Source organism: Neolamprologus multifasciatus, chromosome 13 (genome assembly GCF_963576455.1).
Source record: "Neolamprologus multifasciatus chromosome 13, fNeoMul1.2, whole genome shotgun sequence".
Classification (NCBI taxonomy): Eukaryota; Metazoa; Chordata; class Actinopteri; order Cichliformes; family Cichlidae; genus Neolamprologus; species Neolamprologus multifasciatus.
The window spans coordinates 8020515-8034279 of NC_140451.1; the positions used below are offsets into that span (position 1 = coordinate 8020515).

Below are 13765 nucleotides of genomic sequence, written 5' to 3' on the forward strand. Positions count from 1 at the left end.
TTTTAAAAAAAACTAGCCTTTGTGTGATTTGAGATGAATAAAAAGTGGTCTCACTTCTGTGTTTATTTAGTTCAGATGTATTTATGTAGTGGCAAACCAGTTGTCCTCCAGGTGCTTTATACTGTGAGGTACAAACCTTTCAGTAGTCCAGAGAAAACTGCAATTAAATGACCTATAGGCAGGTACTAGGTAACAACAGGAAGGAAGAACATCCTTTTAACAGGACAAAGTCTCAAGACAAAAATGTAATGAGCTCCTGTTGTGGTGTATAAACATGGGCCTCAGTGAATCACGTTCTGTTCTGCAGCAGTCTGAACCTATAACAACATGACAGGGTTCAGGGTCACCTGATCCAGCCCTAACTATATACTTTATCAAATAGCAAAGTTTTGAGACTAATCTTAAACTGGAGATCATGACCCTCTCAAATCCTGTGTGTGTGTGTGTTAATATGTTCTATGATCATGCCCATGAGCAACAAATCTAATGCACAGTTGAGTGTGACTAGTGTTTCACATAATTGATCAGACTAAAACTCAGACTAGTGCATAAAGCCTGGTGGGATATTTTGGTGTCAAGGAAACATTAAAGTGTGTTGTTGAACTTCTTTTGTACTGGTTTCAAGGCTGATATTATGAAATATTGCCACTATTTTCACACGTGAAATCGTGAGATGCTCAGTAAACCACATTGTCCCCTCTATCCTATCCCAGCGGGGATTGAACAGAGTAATACTGGATTATGTGGATCCTTTACCCAAAACTAAATCCACATGTAAACACACATCGTGACAAGATTCCCAGAGGCTATACCATTTTTCCCCACCTTTACCAAAAGTTCCTTAAACTGACCAATGCTCAAATTTCATGTGAAAAGTGTTCGAGATGAATCCAACTGTTACCTAAACTGTTGTTTAGAGTCTCAATTATCTTTAGAAAGCCTCAATCAGACACTTCAAACCATGTTGTGCAAGTTTTGCCTTCAGTTTCTGAAAGAAACTCCATTACGCCCATCAGTTAGCCAAAGGAAAAACATGCTCAGTCTAAGATGAAGGCCCATGATGACAAAAAGACTATTTTCAGTACTCTTTAAACAGGTGAGAACATTTTTTTGGTCCAGCTTGCAAGCACAGTTTGCTGGATCCTGCCTAGTAAGTCATGTAATCCAAATAACTAGGATCTGCCATATGAACATGTTGAAATGTTACTTTCCAAGAAACAGCCCGGCTGCTCCACTATCACTGTGTGCGATTGCTTAATATAAACCCTCTGATGATGGGCTGATTGAAAAAGGTGTTTTGTGTTTTTGCTCAGTTAAAACATTTTCATTGTTAGGTATTAGATAATTTAGAGTTCATCCTGTCCCATCTGTCTGAATCTGCTTGGGATGATATAGTCTGCCTGATCCAGGATTCTCTGTGAGCTAACTAACCCTCTCATGGGAATATTTAGCTCACTGAAGAACTTTGTCTCGATGCTTTGAATGTGCTAGAGCATTATTGTGTAGTGCCCAATTTTGCACTTCCTTTCAACTGTCCTTTTACGGGAATAGAAGCAGGGTATGGATCATCCCATCTGCTACTTTTCCAAGAAGTTCACAAACAGCTAAACTGTAGCACTGTTGAAAAGGAAGTCATTGCCTTGCAGAACTGTGAAATCTACAGGTCTAGGTCACAACCAATTCAGGTGTTCACTGGAAATAATCTATTTCAGATGAAAAACTCAAACCAGAGACTGATGCACTGGTGTCTTCTTATACAAGATTTTAATTTGCTGATTAATTAAAAAAATAAACAAACACTGGGAATGTAATGGCAGACGCAAAGCACAAGACCCCATCCACTGGGGTCCCAGAAATCTTCCTGTAAATCTGTACTAAAATTACCAGGTCAGCCCAAATTTTCAAGTGCAGACATGCTCTAATCTTCCTGATTTACCAAAGTTCCCAAGGTTTCCTATAGACTGCCATCTGATGCTGCTATGTTCTCCCTTGTCACCATCTTCCAGTTGCCTCTCTGTTCCAAATTGCACTTCTTGCAGTCTAAAAGAGTGCAGGAAGATATAACTGTGTGTACCTTTGTGTTTGTTCCCTTGTCTTCTTCAAGTATTCACCACAGCTCTTCCCGTCCTTTTTGTAAAATCCACTGTCCTTCTGCATTTCTCTCCTTAACACCATAACATCATCACCTCTGCTCCCTTCACCTCCACGTCCCCTGTAATCTGCTCTAATCACTCATCTCTCCCTCTGGCGACACTCTCTACCCCTTCATTCATCTCAAAAATTCTCTTTTATCTTCTGACAGCCAACTTGTGCATAAACACTGACAACATTCAACATCACCCCTTTGATTTCCAGCTTTGAACTCACAATCTCTAGTCACACACTCTACCTTCAAAATTACCCCAACTCCATTTCTCTTCCTACCTACACCGTGTCAGAACGGCTTGAATCAACCTCCACTGCTCCTAGTTTTGCTTCCCTTCCATATTGGATGGAAGGGAAGCAAATCATCATATCATCTCCCTCTTCACCAGTCATATATTTAAACCGCCACACTCTTGCCTTTCCTCCTCTCTTGCCCTTAAGATGGTATTTCTTTGTCTTTGGCCAACAGAGGCGGTCATTGTTAACCTGAGCTTTGACCAAACTGCTATGGAAATCTCATTCTTTATGATCCATGTGTTTGATTTCTTTAAGATTTTATACCACATCCACTTCCTGGTGGAGCCCTCCCAATTTATCCAAGTCTGATACTAGCACTAGGAGTACACTAGCTTGTAAACCCCCCCCCCCTATGTCTGGGTCAGATGTTTAATTAAACATTTACTTAAATGATTATAAGTAGATTATGTAGCTTATCTACTTATGTTAATTATGTAGCCCAATTAGCTAAGTAATAATAATTGTTAATGTAAGAAGTTATCGTTTCCTGGCTAGGAGCTTTAACCGTTTCAGGAAGCCTTGGACTCATCAATCACAGCTCTGAATGTATATCTTCTGACAAGAAGGTGTTTGTGTATGACGTGGGCTAAAGCAGTGTGTGACGTGGGCCAAATCAGGCTAACGCAGTAGCACGGGGTCACAGTGTCCTCTGCTTACAACCTTAAGAGCATTAGCTTGTCTTAAATGGTCCAGTCTCAACAAGAGCTTTGTCCAGACATTAGTCAGTTCGACAGTGCAGACACTACTTATTTTTAAATCCTGTGTTACTTTTACTTTTGGTGAAAGTACACCAGCAATGAAGAAAAACCCAAGCTAGTTGTCTAATCTAGCTAGTCCCCTACTTTGCATATAAACTTCACAAATGTGAAAACACGGTTACGGTTCATTTGTCCGGAGTTTTATTTGGAGAACACTTTTAGGAGGGTTGAAACTGCCACTGTGGACAGTACAGAAATATTTACAGCATTTTAAAAAGAACATTCAATGAAAAATAGACCTTATATAGTGAAGCTGTACATGCGCTACAGGAGTCACACTCCACCCTTTAGCTAATGCAGACTGATCCACGTTCTGCCAGGGGGTGGAGCCACAAGTTGGCCACCACAGACTAAAGCGTGGCCACCCATGACAGCTGTTAATGAAGACCCAGAGGGCTCGACACACACTCAAATAGTTTTTTTTGCAGAACTGTTTCTCTATAGGGATACATTTTAATTGTAATTAGCTTATATGCTTTACCAACAACTGGGGAAAAAAGCTTTATCCACTGTTACAGATTTATTTAATCACTTGAGGGTTACATTAAAAAGCTTATATAATAAGAGTAAATGAAGAAAGATCTTGGCTACTGGTGGCTCTACAGTAATTTAAAACACAGAGAAAAATACTTTATTATGTGCCAGCCCAATGTTAACCCATTAAATGGCCCAAGTTGGGAACCACTATAAAATAGTCTGAATCCGCCATAGCATTCAGTTAGAATTAGCATCATCAACTGGGATGCAGTTTAACCGCTTCACAGTATATTTAAGGTGCCATGATGAAGAAGAACAAAAGCAGCATTAGTAATAGAAGGAACATGTAGATTTGCGCTATAATCTCAGGGGTTTGCTGACCAAGCATTCTCTTAATGAGTCTCATATAACAGAGCTTGCATATCATAAGAGTGTGTGTGTTTGTTGCAGGAAGGGTTTGCATGTGTTATCCCGACGGCAGGAATCTGTTTTTAGTCAGTCTAGTTTTGTGTTTAGGATTTCGCTGTGATCACCGGTCCAGCCAGCATATAGAGGGGTAGCGCTCGCTCAGCGTCTTGCGCAGATGAGCACTCTGCATCTTATCCCTGGTTTCCACCACACACTCCACCTGTCAACACACACACATACAGTTAGTCTCCTTATGTCATTCTCCGTCTCACACACACTCTAGAATTAGGGCAGCGAGAGGTTTGCTTGTTGCATTATGCAACACCTTTCACCTCCTGACACTTGCTCTGAATAAGCAGTACAAATTGTCGGTGGAGACTGTGGGGGTAAGAATGCAGAACCAGGAGATTACATGATAAGTCTGCTCCATCCCTGAGCTTTAGAAATGAAGGAGAATAAAACAAATCTATTATTTAAAAAAGCCACGATGGCCCAAGTTATCAGTCAAGACATGCCAGTTTCTCCCCGGCAGCTTTACTTCATTTTTTTCCAAGTTAAAAAAAATAAAGGCATACTATATGTAACGTTTGTGAGTCTTAAAGTCATCAAACTGACTCAGTAGTTTCAGTTGCATAGCAACACTGTGTTTGTAACTTGCTAAAACAACAGCCAAAATTGGCTAATGGTTGTACCAGACCGAGTAAAGCTGTAGGTGGGTACTGAACTGAGCAATGCTACTTTTTTCTATCTTTTAAAAATGTATTTGTATTTTTGGTCTTTTAATTCCCGCCAACTCCCTGACAACTCCAAGCCAAGAGTTCCACGGCAATAAAGGAAAAGTGGATGAGCGGATTGGTGAGGAGGAGGAAAGAGAATGAAGTGAAGAGGACAGATAAGTCGCCTACCTTTGCCTTGAAGAGCTCTGACTTATCGCTGTGTCTACGATGGCAGACGTCCAACAACCTGGGAGGAAAAAGACAAAAGAGGCGAAGGAATGAATAAACTAAAGGTGGCACAGGGCAACGTTAAAAACAAAACCGATTAAGTCCGAACAGGTTCCTACACTACCTGACGTCCTCTCTGGTCAGAACATCCAGCAGCTTAGCCATGTCTCCTGGCCACTCTCCCAACTGCACTGAGAACTTACTGATCCGGTTGTCCAACACCAAAGCTCGGTCCATGCATTGCCTCACCACTTCCAGCTCCATGTTAGCGCTGCTCACCACCACAGCCACCCTGCAGCAGATACAGAGGAAGGCTTAGTTTATCTGCAGCCAAAAGGATTAGCACTGCTGACATTGTTATGTTGCCAGAATGTGAGCTTTTCAGGCGTTAAGGAAAACATTGAGCCCTCAGAGTTAGGACTATATTTAAAATATATATATTTCTTTTTTTAAAGTGCGAATTTGCACTGTTTGAAAACTAGAAGGTCGATGAGTGAAGAGAAATTACACGGTTCAGGTAGGAAACCGTGAAATTAATACACTTGACCCACTTTTTGCCTTTTAGTTCTGGTAGTTGTCCGGCCAAAATGGCAGCCAATCCCATGGCTCCCTCTGTGTCCACAGTGGAGCGTTCAAACTCCTGAAACCGCAGCATTGCCACCAGAGAGTCTTCCTCACTGTAAGAAAAGGAAAGAAAAATGCACTCCTTTGATATCCGATTACCAAAATTAGACTTCGACATGGGCCCCAACATCCATAAAGATATAACTGACAAGATGATGGGCCTATTATTTGAGGTGATTCACATCTGAATCTTCAGAGCCAGTCCATAACCAGACAAAATGAAATGTGATTGTGTTCACACCAGATGCACTTCTTGTGATTGTTTGATGAAATTCTGAACCCTAGGCAATCTCCTGTCTCACCAATGTGTTGACGATGGCTCTGGTCCACCGTGTCTCAAACGCTGCTTGGTGTTTTTCTCTCTCCTAACACACTTGAACAACAGTCTCTTTTATGCCTTTTTCCATTGATGTTTGATTGTACCTAATAGAGAACCACAGGGTTTCCAGCAGAAAGGTTAACAGCCTTTTTGGTGTGAAGCCTGAAGGACTGAGCCAGCACCAAGCCAGAACTGGCTCTGCACCAGCACCACGTCAGTGTAAAAGAGGTATTTGTGTTCTGGGAGTAATAATACATCTGTACAGTGAAGTCAGATATTTAAAAAAAGACAAAAGATTACAAAATAAATGTAATGTGGACGTGCAGTACCTGACAGTGATGACTTTGTCCACCAGTTTCTTTGCCAGATGAAAGGTGTTAACACCAAGGGAATGCTCCATGAGATCTGAGAAGAGACAGATGATCATCACAAGCTCCTTTATTGCAGGAGAAAAAAGTACAAAGGAGTTTCTAACAATAAATAATGTGCACATAATCTTTTTTTTTACTATCTTCCCCTTCATGAGGGGTTAGGATGACTTCAGCAGAACAAGTCGGAAATGAGTTTACCTCCATAAAGTTTCTTATTGGGGTTGCTGTGCATGTCTTTGATTGGACCGTTCGTTTTCAGAGATTGTAGCAGCAAAGGGAAATCGTCTGGTTCAACTCCCTGTTGAAGAAAGGTGGGTCAGCTATTGTTCTCATGTGTTGATGATGATGATTTCTAACCTGCATTTCACTGTGGAGTAAAACTGTTGAGATCGCTTTTGCAGAGTGTCCTGGATTGACGTAGGCAAGATCAAGCTAGCATTTTTGGAACTGAGTTTTTGGATGGTGGACAAAAAACAGTGTTCGCTGTTTTGAACCCGGGAACCTCTTCCTGTGAGCCAACAGTGCTAACAGAGCCACTGAAGCACAGTCGCAGTTTGAGCTAAATGTTAGCATTAGCATGTTCAAATGATACTGACATGCTAACATTGAGCATGGTAGTGTTTACCATGTTTGCTATCCATATTTAACATACAGGCAACCTGACAGGCTAATCAGGACTGAATGTTAATGCTAATTGTGTAGACATGTATTCATAGGTAGTTACACAAAGGACCGGCATCACTAAGTCTTTAGTGATCTTACGGCAGTTCGTCCCCATTCTGAACAATATTAATGGACTACAACAGAAATAGACTAGCACTTATTTTGCAGTGCCTTATATTTAGCATGCGCACCACTTTTCCTACTGTGAATATATGAATATATTATAAAATGGTATACACAGTATTAATTATAAATGTGAAACTGTTGTATGAATATTAAAACAGGACCATCTCTGGACTGACTGGGAGCCCTAATCAGCCTCAGTGTTGCATAATATATAGGTTTTCACTACTGGGTCAAATGTGGTAATATATTTGCTTGAAAGCTTCACTACACAAGCTGTACCAGGATATTTCTTTATAGCTGAAAATGGAGCAAGGGGGCTGTTCTGTGCCTTCAGTGCAAACAGCACGACAGCTCTCAGAGCTGTGGACAGACAGTGAAACAAGGGAAACCACTTCAAGTACAGTCGCCTTGTTTCATAACCAGTGCAGAATGAAAAGGGCGCTTGTGTCAATACGAGGAAGCTAGAATCAGTTGTGCAATAAAAAGGATGTAGATCTACTATAGGATCTACTATCGGTAACCAGTGATATGAGATGGGACTTCAAGCAATGAGCATACAGTGACGATGTAAAGATTCAAAGAGCTTCTCAATGTCTGCTTACTATGACAAGAATGCGAGAGTCGAGGTGTTTGATGGCTGCAGCGGTGCCAGCCAGTAGACCATACTGTCCTGCAGCAGGAATGACCACTGCCTCCAGTTTGGGCACCTGTTCATAGATCTCCATGCCCACCGTGCCCAGTCCTGCCAGGTACGCTGCATTTTCATCTCTGCTCAGCAGCAAAGAGAGGAAGAGCAGCCTTATGTTAAGATACTAAAACATTACTTAGTTCTGCAAAGACACAGACAGAAAATCTCATTCCAACTCCTAATATGAATGTTAGACTGACTCTTCCAGGTAGAGGTATCCATTCTCCCTGGCCAGATGGCAGGCGTGGTTCTGGGAATCGCGGCCGGTGCTGCCGTAGGAGATAACCATGGCGCCGTAGTCTCTGTAGATCCTGAGGCGGGGCGAGGAGCAACTTGACGGCATGATGACAAAGACCGGGATCTTCAGATCCACCGCGTGGTGCGCCACGGCCATGGAGAAGTTACAGTCAGTGGCCACGATCACACCCATCCTCTGCTGCTCCTACAAGCACAGAAACACACGCCTGACATATAATCACATGCAACAAATATGCACGCACAGCACACTTCAGTGGATCCTTACAGCGTCTTTTTCAGCTCCCCCACCCCAATCTACCTGTGTGAGGGAGGTGAGCAGGTACAGCACTCCTCTCTCCTTCACAGAGCCGGTGTAGTGCAGGTGCTCCTTCTTCAGGTAGATCTCCATCCCGTACTGTTTGGACAATCTGGAGTACTGAGCACACAAAAGAAGCAGCATATTTCAAGAGCTCCAGCAGCAGCAGTAACCCGTTAAAGATAGATTTGCTAAGCTGGCTTTATATAACCACTCAGGTGCTCACATGCATGCTGAAATAGTTTTCACTTCATATAATTACTCCTGGCGTATGAAATCCATGGTCTTTGCCCCGAGTCATGTTCAACTTTTATGTTATTTTTGCATGAATTCCCCTAAATGCTGGTGCTCATCCAGCTCCAGGAGTCTCTGCCTGCTCTTTGCTTTTTGCCAACAGCCGTTAATCCAATCTGCTTCACACTTGGTGGGTATAATGCAATATAAAGTGTGAAGCAGATATGAGGGCTCCTACTAATTTGGCTAAAAGCTGCAGTGCATTATTAGCGATGATGTCCCCACGAGGGCTTCACCTTTGGGTGATCTTTAGTTATTATCACCTGTCCCGCTAACAGTTGCATCACCAGTAGTTTTGTCGAAGCAAGCCTCAATTAAAAGAGTTTTTCTTTGGGCGTTTTGTGGTTATTAGCAGTGACACACAACCACGCACAGTGAAAATGCAGAGATGTGCAGAGACATTATAAAAGAGAGACATGGCACTCCTGACTTGAAACTAGTGGGAGGGTCTTGAATCAGCGAAGATGATGTTAGAAATATAACGTCCAAGGACCCAAAACTCTACAGACTAACTGAAACTAAACGCACCTAACCTAAAACTGTAAATGAAAATGAATGAAAAACAGAAACGTAATAACTCTGCTTCTGGGGGGGATTATTTGGGGAAAGCAAAAGCATATATCTGAGTTTTTTGTTTGTTTGTTTTATCCTGGTGACTACTGAGATGGAGAGAGGTGACGAGCCTGTAATAAAGGCTAATTGGGTGCCAATATGTTTAAACATCTGAATACAATATCAATACTGCAGATTGTATTATTAATGCAATGGTAATGATGATGATTATTAACAGTAGCAGTAAAATATATCTCTAATCCTCACACCTTCTTCTAGAGAGACTCTGCCTTCATCACTCCATCAATTTACATCAATCACATTGTTGTGAGATCACATTTAACCTGATAACCCAAATGTTAGAATTTCCCATTTTTAAGCAAAAACAAACATGTTTACAACCTGGTGCAAAAAAGCTCTGCACAACTTAATTCTAACATAAAATCATCAATTTAAAATGTATCAAAGTAACGCAGACCATGAAGGCTTTGTTCAGTTTTTCCATGAGCAAAAATCTGCATCCCATTTAGACTAGTTCTGATATTAGTTCACCCTCTTGTGGTCTGTTTACAGCAAACTTCCTTAGGTATGAAACTGAAGGAAGTGATTTCAGCTCCCAAACAAAGGTCAAAGGTCACCTTTATTGCACGTTCTCCTGCACTTATTCTGTGTTAGTGTACCGTGCAAGGCGTCTTCTGCATCCCTGACTGGATCCTGAAGGCTGCCGCGCTGATGTCCTCAAAGCGGAGGTACTGGGCAGGAGGTCTCGGGATCATCCTGAACTCGCTGACTCGTCTGGTTTTGGGGGGGTCCATGAGGACAACCTCAGGAGCCATCGCTACTTTGGTTTCGTGGACTCTCACATCACCGTTGAGAAGTTCTTCCACACCAAAGTCCTTCAGACGCTCCGGTTCAATAAGGGTGGGTCTGCGGCCCACGGTGCCGTTACTGACGGGACCATATTTGTAAGAGCTGCCGGGCTGACTGGGGCCCAGATACAACTCCTCTCTGAAAACCACAAGCAGGCATTGGGGTGTCACTTAAAAATCATATCAAATCATATTCAGAGAACTAAAGTGTGCTTTTGCACAGCTGCTGAGTCCTTCCCTTTTAAAACCATAAGACTACAGCTCTTGATCCTACACTCGTCTTTTTCACAGTGTAAATTCTTAATTTTCTGCACACATACTATTGCAAGCTAACACAGTAAAAATAACACATGGAGGCTTTAGCAAAGTACCACACAGTCATGAGCTGGAGCGCAGCGAGATTTGATTTCCATCTTCCAAACCCCGAAGATAAAAAGTGAGCAGATGTGAGAACGCTGATGTGAATATAATAGCTTTTCCAATTAAGCAGGTTGTTGGCGTCCACTAGCTCTCAAATCATAAAGGTTATTTCTCCCAAGTACGTAAATGCACCACCAGAGGGAACTTTTAAAACCAATTACTGTTTTCAGCTGCATGTTTTTCCACAGTGAGTAGCTTTGCAATCAGCTTGTAGCTGGTTTCCAGTATTAAACCAGTTGTTTCTGAAGGATCGGGACTTTTTAAAAAAAATTACAACAGCAGGGTATGCTTCGGAAATAGTAACATAGTACATATAGTACTATATACAGTACAATAGTACATCTATCAAGCATCAGATCTGATTTATTACTTGATTCACGACAAATTAACACAATTTTAAGATATAAAGAAAAACTAAAACCAGACCAACAGCTTAAGAAAACAAATTTAACAAAAGTGTATTTGCACAAATTCTAATTTCTATCCTCTGGATGTCAGCCAGAATGTTGGGCAGAGCTGCGAGGCTGAATCAGCTGATATTCTCCACATTTTAAAAGTATACATCATCACTAGAGCTACAAGTTTTATTAACAATAGACATGAAGCAATAACTCTTAGTATAATTCACCTGAAATATATAAAAGCAAAGGTTTATTTACTCAAACAATTAATCATTAAGGAGAAAGTCCTTGGTATAAACTGAATATGTATCAACAAAGTGCATAAGGAGTAATGCATAAATGTGTTTTGAGTGTAACTCGATGTAAGAACTTTGAAAAAGTGACAATTTCCCACTTTGCTTCGTCGATACGACCACTCTCACCGGCGGTCCGCTCACATTCTTCAGGCTAAGATGAATTGATTCACCTTTCACGTCGACCCTGCTTCCACTCTCGGTGACGGATTACTATTACAAGTCACCTTATGATTCATTGGGTCATTCGGCTCCTCTTTTAGGAGACACACAAGCGATTAAAAAGGCAATTTAGTGGTAATAGCAGGACAGAATGATTTATAAGTGGCCGTTGGAGCTAATCATATTGCGCGATTCATTTCAATAGCTTATTAAAGTTAGGCCGGGTATGGGCAGATTTACTCAAATGACACAACACAAAACTGGATCAGACTCCCGCGGGATGTTTCTGTCAAACAGTCAGCGCAGAGGCCTTTTACACAGCATAGACATAGTAATAGGATTATACTCATTGGGGATTAACTCAGTCACTCAGTAAAGCAGATCACATATAGTTACCAGCTACGTTTGAAACTTTGAAACAGGTTGGAGCCATGCCAATCATCGTCAGTGAGGTAAAATAAAACAACTGACTGACGAGGGTGCTTTTGCGAGCGCGCAGTTCTACAATAACATCAACAAGCCACCAGGTGGCGTAGCTTTCCCAAACAATGGTCTAAATATCCTTCAGTGGTGCCAGCTCTCTATACAGAGAACATCTCGCTCTATTTATATCGCAATGATCTTGCCGTAGACAATACGGCGACCTTTCACCTCGTCTCCTGGGTCCATTACTGCTCTCTCCCCACTTGTCCTTCACTCTTTTAGCCCCATTATTCAAGCACACAGTGTGCGCTCTTAACACGGCTATGAATAAGAAAAGTCCAAGGCTGCACCTGTGATTAGGGTGCTTTGCTTCAAAGGCAGAGTTCAAAAACAGCATCAAAGGAGGGCAAAGAGCAACATGGCAGCCTCAGAAAGCCTCATCAAAAGGGAAGATGAAGCGCTGAAACAGTAAAAAACAAAAAGTAGCTTATTTTATTATAAAACAGCACAAAAAATCCCCACAAAAAGTAAAGACAAAGCTAAAAGTGAAGGAGATATTTAAGCCCATCAGGCTTTCATCAGTGCACTATCTCAGCTTCTTTATGTCCTTTTAAAGACAAAATGCCCTGTCTGGCTGCTGAGCTGCTTCCTTTTCTGATTGAAGAATAAAAAAAGTTCATCATATGGGAAAGGAAATGTCTCCTGGCACTACATGATTATATGTATTCCCGATGTTGCATCACTGAGTGTGCAGTTCTGCATCCTTTCAGGGAACGCTTCGACAGCTTTCTTACGTTCGTCGGCTGCTTTGTTTTTGGCTCTTTGGTTATAACACGAAAAGCTCCAAAAGTTTTTAATGTGCTCAAAGAGGCAGGGGAAGATCAGTTTGCTTGTTAAATCTTGACGGTTGTAATCTTCCGTATAAGTCAAACACTGAGGAAGTACTTGTAAAATCTGTTTGACCCTGAATGTGATGTAATTTATCAGCGGCACAAAGAAATGCCAGTTTTCCACCAAAGCTTAAAATCAAAGCTTCCTTCCTTTCTCTAAATCTGTCACAATATCCTGAAATGAAAGAGGATGTTATGGTCAAGAATCAAGCAGAGAGGGTAGCCTATCAGGGGTTGGGATGCTGGCAGGACGAGCAAGGAGAAGATGGAGAGATAGAAGGAGAAGGCCAGAGTATGTGGATCTTTGATTTGGGGGTTTGCAACAGCCAAGCATGAACATTTGGTGCGTTTTGTTGAGTTTCACTTATAATTAAAGCTGAAGAAGAGACTGGACACAGCAGATGAGGAATGGAGGTAATTTAAGGAGGAGCTACCTCAAAATTCTGAGGGTAGATCTGAATCTAGAGGGTTGATCTGGTTGGGGGAGAGGTCTGGGGCTCCGAAGAAGGCTACAGGTAATTTCCCACCTCTGCCAGAAGGGGTCATTCTCCTCGCTGTCTTTAATGGCCGGCCGTGGTGAGTACAAACGCTCAAGTCGCTCGCTCAAATACCTCGAGTAGAATAATTGAGCGGCAAAGTTCATCCTGGTTAGAGGACCTTCTTCCTAGAGTCCAACAAGTGTCTGTATCTGAATCCCTCTCCTGTCCCTGCTGCTGTGTTTTGTCCAAGGGATAAGAGGACACTGACTGGTGCTGCTCCCACGGCGTAATGTCCCACGCCCCAGCTCCTTCCTTTTCCTGTCCAGGGGCTATTTAAGAAGGGATTACCCATGGACATGTGCGCGGTGGCCATGTAGTGCTTCTCCGGTGGCACGGCCCCTCCCAGAGCTCTATTCCTGTGCTCGCACCAAGATTACTTCCCCCTTCTGTGACGCAGTGCTAATCAGACTGTCTAAGGAGATAGATACAGACTTAGGGTTTAACTAGGAAGCAGCGATCTAGAGGCTCAGCAACACAGAGGAGACAACAATAGATGGAGGATCAGAAATGCATGTTTTTTTTGCCACCAAAATCAATTAAAAAAGAGAC

General features: G+C 42.1%; 1 protein-coding gene across 2 annotated transcripts; it reads right to left on the reverse strand.

The window, feature by feature from the left end:
- Window positions 1–3324: 3324 nt before the first annotated feature.
- On the reverse strand, window positions 3325–13496 carry LOC146504980 (uncharacterized). 2 transcript variants are annotated; one of them, XM_085183720.1, is made up of 11 exons: window positions 13205–13496; window positions 9900–10227; window positions 8377–8493; window positions 8021–8262; window positions 7735–7900; window positions 6542–6641; window positions 6302–6377; window positions 5581–5706; window positions 5154–5321; window positions 4991–5048; window positions 3325–4305 (listed from the first exon to the last, which is right to left on the reverse strand). In XM_085183720.1, the coding sequence occupies exons 1-11, from the start codon at window positions 13318–13320 to the stop codon at window positions 4207–4209; spliced, it is 1596 nt and encodes a 531-aa protein (XP_085039846.1). In that variant the 5' UTR covers window positions 13321–13496; the 3' UTR covers window positions 3325–4206. The 2 variants fall into 2 exon arrangements, with proteins under 2 accessions (XP_085039846.1, XP_085039847.1); XM_085183721.1 differs by lacking the exon at window positions 13205–13496 and adding an exon at window positions 12138–12247.
- Between the last annotated feature and the right edge of the window lie 269 nt (window positions 13497–13765).